Source organism: Columba livia, chromosome 16, assembly GCF_036013475.1.
Source record: "Columba livia isolate bColLiv1 breed racing homer chromosome 16, bColLiv1.pat.W.v2, whole genome shotgun sequence".
Classification (NCBI taxonomy): domain Eukaryota; kingdom Metazoa; phylum Chordata; class Aves; order Columbiformes; family Columbidae; genus Columba; species Columba livia.
Window position 1 is genome coordinate 6,050,539 of NC_088617.1, and position 11,931 is coordinate 6,062,469.

At 51.7% G+C, this 11,931-nt stretch overlaps 1 protein-coding gene and 1 long non-coding RNA gene across 3 annotated transcripts; one reads left to right on the forward strand and one right to left on the reverse strand.

Annotated features, from left to right (window-relative positions):
- Positions 1-2,474: 2,474 nt before the first annotated feature.
- On the forward strand, positions 2,475-4,162 carry PDRG1 (p53 and DNA damage regulated 1). The gene is made up of 5 exons (XM_065032113.1): positions 2,475-2,669; positions 2,758-2,833; positions 2,934-3,008; positions 3,379-3,459; positions 3,789-4,162. Exons 1-5 carry the CDS (start codon positions 2,586-2,588, stop codon positions 3,869-3,871), a joined length of 399 nt encoding a protein of 132 aa, XP_064888185.1. The 5' UTR covers positions 2,475-2,585; the 3' UTR covers positions 3,872-4,162.
- On the reverse strand, positions 3,081-10,617 carry LOC110355929 (uncharacterized). Of its 2 annotated transcripts, none has more exons than XR_010466569.1 (3): positions 6,968-7,182; positions 5,196-5,788; positions 3,081-4,402 (listed from the first exon to the last, which is right to left on the reverse strand). It is a non-coding gene; the product is annotated as an uncharacterized LOC110355929 (long non-coding RNA). The 2 variants fall into 2 exon arrangements; XR_010466570.1 differs by lacking the exon at positions 3,081-4,402 and having other exon boundaries at positions 4,443-5,788; positions 6,968-7,057; positions 7,149-10,617.
- Positions 10,618-11,931: the final 1,314 nt, after the last annotated feature.

Sequence of the window (11,931 nt, forward strand, 5' to 3'; positions counted from 1 at the left end):
CCCAATAAACATCCCTGAATCCTCCGCATGCAGCTGTCAGCAGGCAGGGAGGGTTTCTAGCTGCATACATAAAAGTGTTGCAAGGAAGAAAAAGGAACATGCTGAAACCAAATCCTGCTCTTTGCACAACAAAACACACAGCAAAGCAAAGCAGGGCTCAGGAGCGGGTGGGGGGCTGGTCCCTCCAACTGCTGGTTCCCAGGAGGGTACATAAAAGTGCAACTGGTCCAGATGGGCCTCTGGTCGCCAGGCTGACTCCGGTTTCCACACAAATGGCCTGTCCCCATCACCAGCTCCAGGAGCAGAAATCTGTGATGATTTGCAGCTGGCTCAGAGCTCAGTTGGGGTGAGGCCCACAGAGCACAGCACCAGCCACCTCTCATTGCCCTGTGAATGTTTTCCAGGTGCCTGTGGCTTTGTGATCCCTCCTGCCATAGCAGACCCAGCGGCAGCTTCCCCCACACCTGTGCTGAGCTGAGCCCCGACTTCCCAGGGAGACCAGCCCCTGTCCCTCCACATAGACCAACATCCCTGGCAAAGCCCTGCCTTTGTGGCACTGTGTGTCAATGGCAACTCCAGATGGTCACTGTGCTTCTCTCCACTGCTGCCAGCACACGGGCAGCCCATCTCCCTCCCTGTCCCCATCCCTGTCCCCATCCTTATCCCTGTCCCCATCCCCTTCCCTCCCTCCCTCCCCCAGGGCTGCTGGTGGAGGTTCTGGGAGGTTTCCAGACTGCCAAAGGGGATGGTCCTACCCAGCCAGGCCACACTTCCCAAGCATCATCTCCAGCTCCAAACTGTGCAGCCAAACCTGTCTCCAGAGGCCATGTCTGTGCACGTGTGGCAGGACGGACAGATGGGGCTTTCACTGCCCAGAGAGCTTTTTGTCACTGATCTGAAAAACCTGTCCCCCTGGGAAGTAAATGTAGCTCCAGCTCTAGCTGGGGTCCCAGCACACCCCAGGAGAATCAGGCACTTTTCTCTTCTGATCCCATCACAACAACAAGGATCAAATGCTGCCTTCACGTTAGCAGAAAGTGGAAGCCAATCACTCTGCGGTGGATGCTGAAGTGTGAGGTTGCAAGAGAAAAGCAGACCCATGTCCTGTATCCTACATCCCACATCCCATGTTCCACATCCCACTCTGCAGCCAACCCCCATGCCTGTGTCCCACTCGGACTCCATGGGAGCCCATCTGGGGGTGGTGGATGGGAAACAGCTGCCCCCAAACAGTCTGTGGATCTCCAGCCGGCCACCCCCACTGAAAAAGAAACATTTTCCAGCACTGGCATCCAGCCCCAAACCTGCTGCCTCTTTTGGTTGATGTCAGGAAGAAATCCAACCCAAGTGTAAATCACTGCAAGCCTGGCCAGGATACTGCACACAAGTGCTTGCTTCCCTGGAAGCCACCTCATTTTAGCACATGCTGCCACAGACCCAGGAGCTCTTCCCAGTTAACTGTAACAAATGACTTTATGGGATTAGGGCCAGTAATCTTCCGATCTGGGTAATCTCCCTTAAGGGATTATTTACTCACAGAAGTGTGGTGACCACCGGCCAGCTGCCACCTCACTGCCTCCGTCCCTGTCCCCTGCGGTCCCTGTGCAGCTGCCCCTGTCTCCTCTTGCTCACAGGCTGGGTAGGGTGGAAAGAAGGGATAAAAGCCATTTTGTGGGGTGATATTTCCCCTGTCCTGTAGGCAGGATCATTCAGGGCAGAGGATGAACGCGGTGCCCTGGCAGAGCCTTGCGGCTGCTCCAAACATCTCCAGGGCTGGTCCCTGCCTGGCACAGACTGGGGGGCATAGGGGCTGGCCGCAGATGAGCCAAACCTTGGGGACCACAGCCAACTCCTGTCCACAGGGACAGCAAACCCTCGGCCCCCAAGCTCTCTGTGAGCCACCAGCAGAAATCTGAGCTCATGGCCCCTTGCTGTGAGTGCTCTTAGTGCATTCTGGGGGAAAAAAGCGCAGAAAGGCAACCTGATGCTCCGAGGGGCCCAGCTGCCGGACACGGGCACAGCATTAGAGAGTAGGCAGGAGCGCGGGGCTGACAGGAGGGGGACAGGGGACAGCTGGTGACAAGCTGGTGACAAGGCGTAAATAATTCACACGCGTGGGGACCCGCGGCAAGGCGGGAGGATCCCGGCCCAGGGCCCCTGCCGGCTGCAGGAGCGGGGCTGGGGGTTGGGGCTGTGTGGGAGCCCCCGCCGCCGCGGGAGGTACCGGGGCTCGGCCGCACGGAGCGCCCCATCCTTTTGCCGGCGGCGAGTCCCCGCAGGGCCAGGGCCGAGCCGGGTGCACGGAGTCAGTCCCGGGGTCCCCACCCGGCCGCGCGTGTTCGCGGCAGCCCCCGCCCCGGCTCGGTACCCGCCGACTCGGTCCGTCCCGGGGCGAGCGGAGCCCCTGGGGGGCCGGGCTGGGTCCACGGGCAGCGCCCGAGGCGGCCGCCAGGGGGCGTGCTCCCGCCGCGGAACTCACCCGCGCGGCTGCGGGTTCCGCCCGGCGGGGAGAGCGGAGGACCCGGGCGGACTGGGAGGAGAGCCGGAGCGGATCGGGAGCGGAGCGGTACCGGGGCCGGCCCGCCATGGCGCGGGACCCGGCCTTCGTGCTGCGTTACCTGGCCGAGGTGGAGGAGCTGGCCGAGGACGTGCTGGCGGCGCGGCAGCAGGTTCGGCCCGGCCTCCAGCGCCCCCGGTAGCCCCGGCGCTCTCCCCCCGCCGGTAGCCCCGACCCCTGCTGTTTCTGTCCCGCTGCAGATCGTGGACCTGGACATGAAGCGGAACCGGAACCGCGAGGCCCTGCGGGCGCTGCAGAAGGACCCGGAGCCCGAGGGTGAGGCCCCGGCCGGGGAACGGCTCCGTGCCCGGGGAACGGCTCCGTGCCCGGGGAAGAGCCGCCCTGACCGGCTCTTTTCCTTCTCCTCCTCCCCCAGCCCAGGCCATGGTTTGCTTCGGGGACATGTTCATCGAGCTCCCGAAAGCCAAGACCAAGGAGATGCTGCAGAAGGGTAAGGGCAGCTGCACAAGAGGCTCTGCCTGCACATAACCCTGATAAGGTTTTTAGAAAAAGCGCAGAATCGTTTAGGTTGGAAAATACCTTTAAGATCATCAGGTCCAGGCATTAACCAAACACTGCCAAGCCCCCCTCTAAATCACATCCCTGCTGGACTTCGAAGTGCCCAAAACCTCTCACCAGCACTCAGAGGCAGATTGTGCCCTGGGAAACACGTTTGGGCACAAAGGAACTGGGAGCTCAGCGCCAGGGACAGGGGGTCCCTTGAGGAAGAACCTTCTGCTGCCCCCGGGCCTGGGCTCCTGTGCCAAGCGTGCCGCGGGAGGTTCTACCCACACTCCTCACTCCTGTCCTGCTTCTCTCAGACCAGGAGCAGCTGGATGAAGAGATAAACAACCTCCGGAAAGAGCTGCGCGTGAAGGTCAATCGCCTCTACGAAGCTCAAGGTAAACACACCTGTTCTGGAACCTTCTAAGTATCTCGGAGTAAACATCATAAGTTGGGAGGGTCCAGAAGCTCCTAAGTTCTGCATGTTCCTGCAGCCACTTTCCCACTGGCTTTGCAATTTCTTTCCTGCTCCAGTATCGTACGGCTCCTGATGCAGAGCTGTCACCCACCAGCACACTGCACTGAAAGGGGTCCTGTGTCACACCAGGGTGACCGCACATCAGCTTCCAGGGCTGCCTCTGCCCTCCCCACAGCGCCTCTAAAGTTTAACATCAGCTGCTTCACTTGTTTTGTAGCAAAATCCTGATTTTTCTGTGTGTTCTTTCAGGTAAACCTGAGTTGAAGGGATTTAACCTGAACCCCATGACTGCTGAGGAAATGAAGTTAATCAATCGCATCCTGGAGTGCTGAGGCGGCCATGCCATTGTCACGGTCACACGTGGAGCTCACACTGCAATAGCTGTAGCTCTTGGGGTGTGCAGGACGTCAATGTGCCAGCAGCTGCCTGGGCCAGGGACCTGGCAGGTGCTGGGAAGCATTTGGCTCCTCAGCTACGACATTGCAGCTTCCTGGGATCGCAAACCCTTTCCTGCTCCTCGTTGCAGAGCCATGGCTGGGACATTGCGCTGGGCGAATACCCGTGGCTGGGGTGGAGGTGGGATTATTGTTAAATAATAAAATCCGAACAGCGAGGCATTCTTACTCTGTGTGTCCGTTCCTTGTATGCAAGCGCTTCTGGAGTTTGGCTTCAGAGCTGGTTCATTGTGGTGTCAGGAACAGAAGTGGGAGGACCTGGGAATCTGCAGCCCAAGCCCGAGCACAGAAGCAGAGCTGTGGTGGTAAAGCAAAGCTATACAGCCGAAGCACGTCAGGAATCTCTTTAGGGGCAGGAGGAGGCAGCGTCCTTTTAGTCTCACTGGGAAAACACGTTTTGCTGTTAGGCTGGAAGGCAAGAGACCACAGAAAGGAGCTTTCAAAACTAGATGAAGGGATAAAATATATGTATAGTTTGAAAAAGCAGCCTGAAGAGGGCTGAGCAGGAATAACCACTGAGCCTGCCTCATAACAAAAGGACAATTGATTTAACCAGTAATGGTTTCCTCAAGGGTTTTTACATTCATTGTCTTCTACACTACCCTCTTTAGTCTGAACTTGCTACCCCAGCACAACTCAGTTAAGACTTATAAGATTTAAAAATAAAATAATAATAATAATAATAAATCACAATTAGTAATGGACTACAGAGAGCTTGATTTTTTTTTCCTGTGCTCAGGTCCTGAGAAGCCCTTTGGTTTTTGAACTTCTCTAGACATATTTCTGGATAGCATTTAAAAACTTTAAACAGAGCAGTTGTCCTTTCTCCAGCTCTCGAGGCAGCTGACCCGCCTGCGGAACCTAATGCAGAGCAGGGCCTCAGCCCAGCCCTCCCTGCGGAGCATCAGACATGGCCCCAGCATCCCCCGGTCCCCATCACCTCCCAGCCACACAGTGCTGCCCGATCCAGTCTCACACATGCTTCAAATTATGGAGAGTTCCAAAAAACACCCTGTTTCAGACTCCTTAGAACTGAGGTGTGATTGCTTTAAATCTAAAAAGCCAACTGCCATCACCTGATCCAAGTTTTAAAATTCTGTAGCTAAGGCTGCGTACTCTGAATGTACATCTGCCAGCAGCCAGACTGTCCGCTTCAGACTTCAGTTTTAGAGAGAGATTAAAAATAACATGGAGTCACTACCTGAACTGTCACGCCTGCAGCTTTTTCAGAAATTGCATCTCTCCTGGAAGCGAGTGGCAGTTCAGCACCAAGTCCTGGTGCTGGAGCTGCACTTTTACGTAACCCGTGTAGTACAGCCAATGTCTCCATAATGTGACAGCGAGATGATTTTTAGTATCATGGCAACAGGTTTTCTGCTCTGGCACATTCCCACAGTAGCAGCAGCAGGAGGATTGGGTGCTTGCCTTCCCCAAAAGCTTTGTGTGCAGAAGGTGTTTAGCCCCGTTATTTTCTCACACAGTACAGAGCTGAGCTACGTGAGCACAGACAGCTGAGAAGCCAGCATGTGTCAGCCACTGTGAAATATTTCATTCCAACTTATTGCAGTTTCGAAGCTGGGAAATCTTCAGAAGCCGGTGGCCAGCGCCTCGTGCTGAGCCAGCAGTGTCCAGAGAGCTGTGGGAGCTGTCACTGCACGTGATGAGGAAGAGTGAGTGACCTTCATCCACCATGATCCCTCCCATCCCAAGCTCAGGCTCAGCATCACACTTTCTGCTGTGCAGGAAGATTCTTGAAAAGCTGCTTCAGTTGTTTCTTCCTGTCATCGTAGCAGCCTGCAAGGGAAATGTGAATGGGGGAGCCACACTCACTCTTCCTTCCCATAGTGGGGAGGTAACGTCCCACTTCAGGTGAAGTTTTGTTGTGTTTTGTTAGTTGGAAACTACTGCAGAGATCACTGCAGGCACACTGGGCTGTGTGCTGCAAAATACACTTACAAAACACATAAGCCTCTCGGAAGTACAACTTCAGAATCCAGGGTCTACTTCCCAACAATACACAACTAGCTGCAGAAACGCACCCAGCAAACGGTCACCACGGGGACTGCAGAGCGGATTTTGCAATAAAGCTGGTGTATGGAGAACTCTGCTGTGACCTGACACTTCACAAGCAGGACTAAGAACAAAACTGTTCCCCACTGCACTTACAGGTTTGTTTTCAACAGTGCTGCTGCAGCCTGGTTGCTACAGCCACTTTTGGAAAGGATTTGCTCCTTTTGGTCTCTTAATTCTGTAAAAGCCCACAGGCCTGTTGTTGTTCTTTTATTCCCAAGTGAAAGGTGTGTGCTCGTCTCTCGCTGACATGAGGACAGGTTAAGGCTGTGCACAGGGCTCACCAGTGTGGGATGAGCACACACCTAAACGCACGTTTGCCACAACGTTCTCAATCACCAGAAGTTTCCCCTCTGCTCACAGGCCCATGGTGCCCCACCAGGTCCTAGCCTCGCGTGTGCTTCTCCTTCCCATCAGCCTGCAACAGCAAACACACGTCCTAAAGCACCCGAGCAGCGACAACTATCTGTGTGCGCCCAGGGATGAAGTCCCAGATGAGCGGCGGTAAAGCCAGACAGCTGAAAGCAGTGGACATCTTTTTGCCATTAATATCTGAGCTTAGCACAGTCGTGGAGTCAATCACAAGCCAAGCTGCTGGGAGCAGAGCGCTGCAGAAGCACGAGTGTGGGAGCACAATGCAGAAGCGCCTCTGAAGGAGAGCTCTTGTGCGAGCCCCAGCTCTGAGCCAGCCTCATCCCCCACAGCCCCGCGCTGCTTTGTCCTCCCGCTCTGAAGTGCCAGCACGCCCGCTTACTTTGCTCTGTTTCTGGAAATTCACCATTTAGTCGCTGTGAAGCTCAGAGTATTGCAACCAGTTGCTAAGACAGACATGGACCCAGCCCAGCCATTCCAAGCATTTTAATAAAAACCCCTAGAAGGAAATAAACATCCTTGCCTGCCTACCCTCCATGGTATGAAGTGTGTCTTTGAGCAGATGACACTGGAGTTCAGAGTCTTCCTGGCTCCTGGCAGTGAGGGAAGGTGATATGACAGCTGAGGAGATACAACAACAGTAAATTAGGGAGAAACAGGCACTTTTGCCAACGGTTCATCCAAGAGAAACGCCTGTCCACAAAATCATTACCCTGCTCGCAGGCAGGAGTAAGTGTGAAGTAATAGGAAATCCAACCCCAAACCTCTTTCCCATGCGCTGAGCCAAAGAACATTCTGAGCTTATTGCAAAGTTTCTATTCTTGTTCTCGATGGTACTGAAAAAATAAAAAAAATTCCCTTTGGCTTCCAGAAAACGGTGCAAGTGAAAACCGAAGTCTAGCAGCAGCGAACACTGAGGAGAATTCACAGAATGAGCATTAACCCTTTTTCAGTGGCGGAATGTGCTGCCTCCTGGGAACAGTCTCCTAGCACCAGCATTCAGAGAACCCTCCTGCGAGAGCCCAGCAGCGATATCTGAGCACAGTGACAACACCGAGGACTTTCACTGTGATTCATTTGCTTCCTGGCCAACTGAAGTTACTCCAGCTCTTTACGTGAGGCTGCCTGAGCAGTGATGTGGCTTGAGGCTGTGAACTGAGTAGATTGTGCAAATTAGAGCTGCCCAGGAGTCCAGCTGAGCTGCATTTGTTTGCCCATTTGAAGTAAACCTGTCCCCAGTGGCACCACACAAAATGTTGGACTAATGGTGGCAGGACACAGGGCTGGAACAGGTCTATCAGCTTCCACATCTTGTTAAAGTTAAAAACCAAATAGATTAGAGAAGACAATTGGTAGGAGAGCTCTGTCAATAAAAATCATATCCAAGGGAAATTTCCTTACCTATGGTACCACTTGCACTTTGAGTGATTAAGGCTGAAAGAATAATAATCTTATTTGCTCATAATTTCTGAAGTACTATTTGCTGTTTCTATTTTTCTCAACTCCTGTAATGACAAGCCAGTTGTGCTCTCGGTTTCCTGCTGTTGCAATACTTGGGTTGCGTACATAGCAGATAAAATTCTGAGAATTTCTGCTGAACTTTAATGATACATATTTTTCACTTGGCCAGTGAGAAGAGCGCTGTATTTAAAAAGAAAATAATCTAGAGACAAGTTATGTTTTAAAGGGTTTCTGTTGTTCTGTTTTAAACACTCTCAGCTCCTGTGGCATCCTTTTCCCCACAAGGAGCAGGAGGGAATCTGCCTTCCAGCCCATGACAACAGACACGGGTTGTATCTGGTGCTCACAGCCAAACTGGAGGTTTATCGGTGCGGGGGGCACTGCTGTGGGATACACAAGCAGAGAGGATGGTGACCGTCCATCTTGGGGGAGTGCTGCCACACTTGGGATATGCTGCTACTTGGAGGGGAACATATTCCAGAAATAGCCAGATTGGCAGTTTCACAGCACAGTGCTAGAGACCCTACTGCTCAGAGCAGTTTTTGCCACTGCTATTCACTTTCTGAACACCCTGGAGGCTGTGGATGGAAGTGCTGTGCGTATCAGCACAGTATCACAGTATGTTTGGGATTGGAAGGGACCTCAGAAGATCATCTAGTCCAATCCCCCTGCCAGAGCAGGAACGCCCAGGTGAGGTCACACAGGAACATGTTCAGGTGGGTTTTGGATGTCTCCATGGAAGGAGACTCCACAACCTCCCTGGGCAGCCTGTTCCAGTGTCTGTCACCCTCACTGAGAAGAAGTTTCTTCTCAAATTTAAGCGGAACCTCTTGTGTTCCAGCTTGATCCCATTACCCCTTGTCCTATCATTGTTGGCCACCGAGAAGAGCCTGGCTCCATTCTCATGGCACTCACCTTTTATATACTTATAGACATTAATAAGGTCCCCCCCTTAGCCTCCTCTTCTCCATAATAAAGCGCACAGAGAACTTGCACTGACCCTGCCACACACTTGGCCATCGGGTCCTGTCCGAGCTGCTGAACCACCCACTTGCAGCCCCGAGACACCCACACAGATGATCTGTTCCCAGCACATGACCACGCACTTAGCCCACAGGATTTCTGTTAGTCCTCACCCTGTGGTCTCCACAGCCCAGCAAGAATCCTGAGTAAAATCCCAGAGACCAGGAGGGAGATGCCACCAACCCCACGGTGCAGTGAAACTCTTCAAACATGACAGCCGCACAGCTACAGGGGAAAAAGGTCCCCAAGTCCCCATCAGAAGTTCCTGACAGCAATCAACATCTCATCTTCTATCTGGGTATTGCAAAGACTCTCCTCTCCATACAGGCAAGAGAGATTTATAGAAGGGATCAGCCTACAAAATGGGCAGTTCAACACCATCCTCCATTACTCTCAGGCATTGACCTTCATCTCAGATTCACGAGGAATCTGACATCCCATTTGAAATCTTTTTCCTCCCCGTCCTCTCTTTCTCTCAATTGCCACCTCCTGAGAGAGGAAGCTTAACAGTGACAGTCATATCCAGCGATGTTAACCTTGTACTGCTGAGGTCTTTAAAGCAAAGGGCTGAGCTATGAGATATCTATATCTCAGAAGAGAGCTAACCAGAAAGTTATTAGGTTTAAAGTCAGAAAGATCAGCCTTATAGATCCCTGACCTTCCTGGGATCGTCACCGTGTGCAGCCTTTTACACTGACACCTCTGTGAGATGAACACCTGGAATGAAGTGGAGACTAGGATCAAAGACACTAAACAAGGAAACACAGAACTCTCACTCTGAACAGTCCTCTTCTGCCCTAGTGCCCATTAATTTTCTTCCCTGTTCGTAATCACACACTTCAGCCACCTGAGCTTAAAACCAACACTGTGCAATGATAAAAATTACAGGAAAAAAAATAAAAATCAGAAGTAATCACAAGTGGTATGTGGAAAATAAAAGAATGACTGCGACTGCCCTGAGCTAGTACTGCACCTCCCGGCTGGCACAAAGCTCTTCACATCAGCCTCTCTCCACCCCTCAGCTTGCTGTGCCTGCCCTCTGGAAAGGCTTTTCATCATTCAGAGCAAGCACAAACTCCACTGAACTTTCATGGGGAGAAGTGATGGATTTTCCTGTCTCCTAAGCCATCAAATTGAGGTGGGATACCTTTTGGAAAGATGTGTTAATCAAATGAAAGTCATCAAACTCAATCCAGCAGCAAGCATTGACATGTAGGAAATCAAATAGTTCTCTGCCATGAATCACCCTGTCCTTACGTTCTGTGACGCTGAGGAAGAGGAAAGGCTGCCAATGTTCAACCGCTGACAATGAAACCAGGACTGACATTTCAGCTTCGGACCTGGCTGATTTGTCAAACTGACATTTCCAGTGGTCTGGTGACACCAGTTTTCCAATGAAAAAAGACAGGAGAGAGACAGGGTGACAGCAGCAGTGACAGGACAGCCAAATCCTATGGGTGTCTGCAGGAGTCAGAAGTGACAAGGTTCATCTGATGCACCTAATACCAACCAGTAGAATCATACAGTCCTTTTCTTACACACACAGGCAGGATACAGCCATCAGCTCTGCTATTCGGAGCAAATAGTGTATTAGAAAAGCAAGCAAATCCACCTGTGTATAACCAGGCCTTCAGCAGGGTGTACTGGGAGAAGAGGAAAGGAGCAGCTGGGCATTAAGGCAAGGAAATCAATTTCTGGTGTAATAATGGTGGTTTGCACTTACAGGTGTCACTGGAACATAAGCCTTCAAGTCAAAATTTCAACCTATGAAGCACAGAGAAATGTACAATATAACCCAGTTGCTGACATCGCTGCCTAGTGTTAGAGCTACCAAAAAACAGAAGTTTATACACAAACACGCAGACAAAGTGTAAGAAGTCAGATCCCAGATAAAGGGTTCAGCAGGACAGACTGACAGCAGTAACATGAAGTTTATTTTTACGTGTCAGCAAGGTTAGCCACAAACTATTTCATTTAAGTTGTTGGTATAATCTAAGTAATCACAGACTTTTCATACATCCTTGTTTACTACATTATTGTTATTTACCATGTTAATTGAGGTTGTGGGCATAAAATCAGCTTAATAGAAGGGTTTTTGTTGCCAATTAACACGTTCCCATTTGTAGAGTCAGATAATCACTAGCTGCTATCCTCCTGGCTGTAATTCTCATGTTAGTTTGCATAATTACCCCCATTCTCTTCTCACAAGCGTTTCCTTACCGATGGGCCTGACTCAGGCGAAGGCAAATCCTCCTGTCCCAGCCTCCTGGCCAGACCTGCTGCACAAAGCACCGTGACTGCTCACTTGCAGATGGGTGTATTTTCAGTTATGCACCACGGCACAATACTCACAGTGTTAAACGTCCTGAATCACCTGGCAGAAGCAAGGCGTTTCTCAGCATCATGTTGTGCCACTGTAATTTCGAAATGAAACACAATTTTTCCTTGGTCCCCCAGACACCGGCTGAAGTGGAAGCTCAGCACAGCTCCAGGTACACACAGGTCTGTGGGGACAAATGTGACTCGGAGCACAGGGCTGCCCTTCAGGTCTCTAACTGCAGAGCAGAGAGAAGCTCATGCCAACACAACCCACCCCAACTCGCTCTCAAGGCTCCTCGTGGAACCTCCAGTAATCTCTTCATGTTCTCAGGATAGAAACCCACTCAGTAAGTTGACTGCATGTACAGGGGCCAACATCTAATGTAGTGGGACTTCCCTCAAAGCAAACAGGTGTTTTCACAGCTCCAGCTTTCAGGGTTGCCCTGGAACCCTGCTTAATCAGAAGGCAAGTCACCCAGCTGCCCTGAACACACACACACACACACACCCCTTCTTGCACATCTGGAGCTGAACTAAAACATTTCAGAGCATGACCAAGGCCATGACCTCACAGCAGGAACACCTGGGAGCACAATCTGTTCCTCCACACAAGAACTCTGCACTTCAGACCTTCACCACGGGGTTATCTTTGGCCATATAATTAAACAGAGTTGTCTTTCGAGTGCTGAAAT

Bases quoted from the DNA above. Each gene is read 5' to 3' on its own strand.
- PDRG1 (XM_065032113.1), top strand. From the start codon at position 2,586: ATGGCGCGGGACCCGGCCTTCGTGCTGCGTTACCTGGCCGAGGTGGAG. The intron at 2,670-2,757 runs GTTCGGCCCGGC...GTCCCGCTGCAG, and splicing joins TGCTGGCGGCGCGGCAGCAG to ATCGTGGACCTGGACATGAA. The intron at 3,009-3,378 runs GTAAGGGCAGCT...TGCTTCTCTCAG, and splicing joins CAAGGAGATGCTGCAGAAGG to ACCAGGAGCAGCTGGATGAA.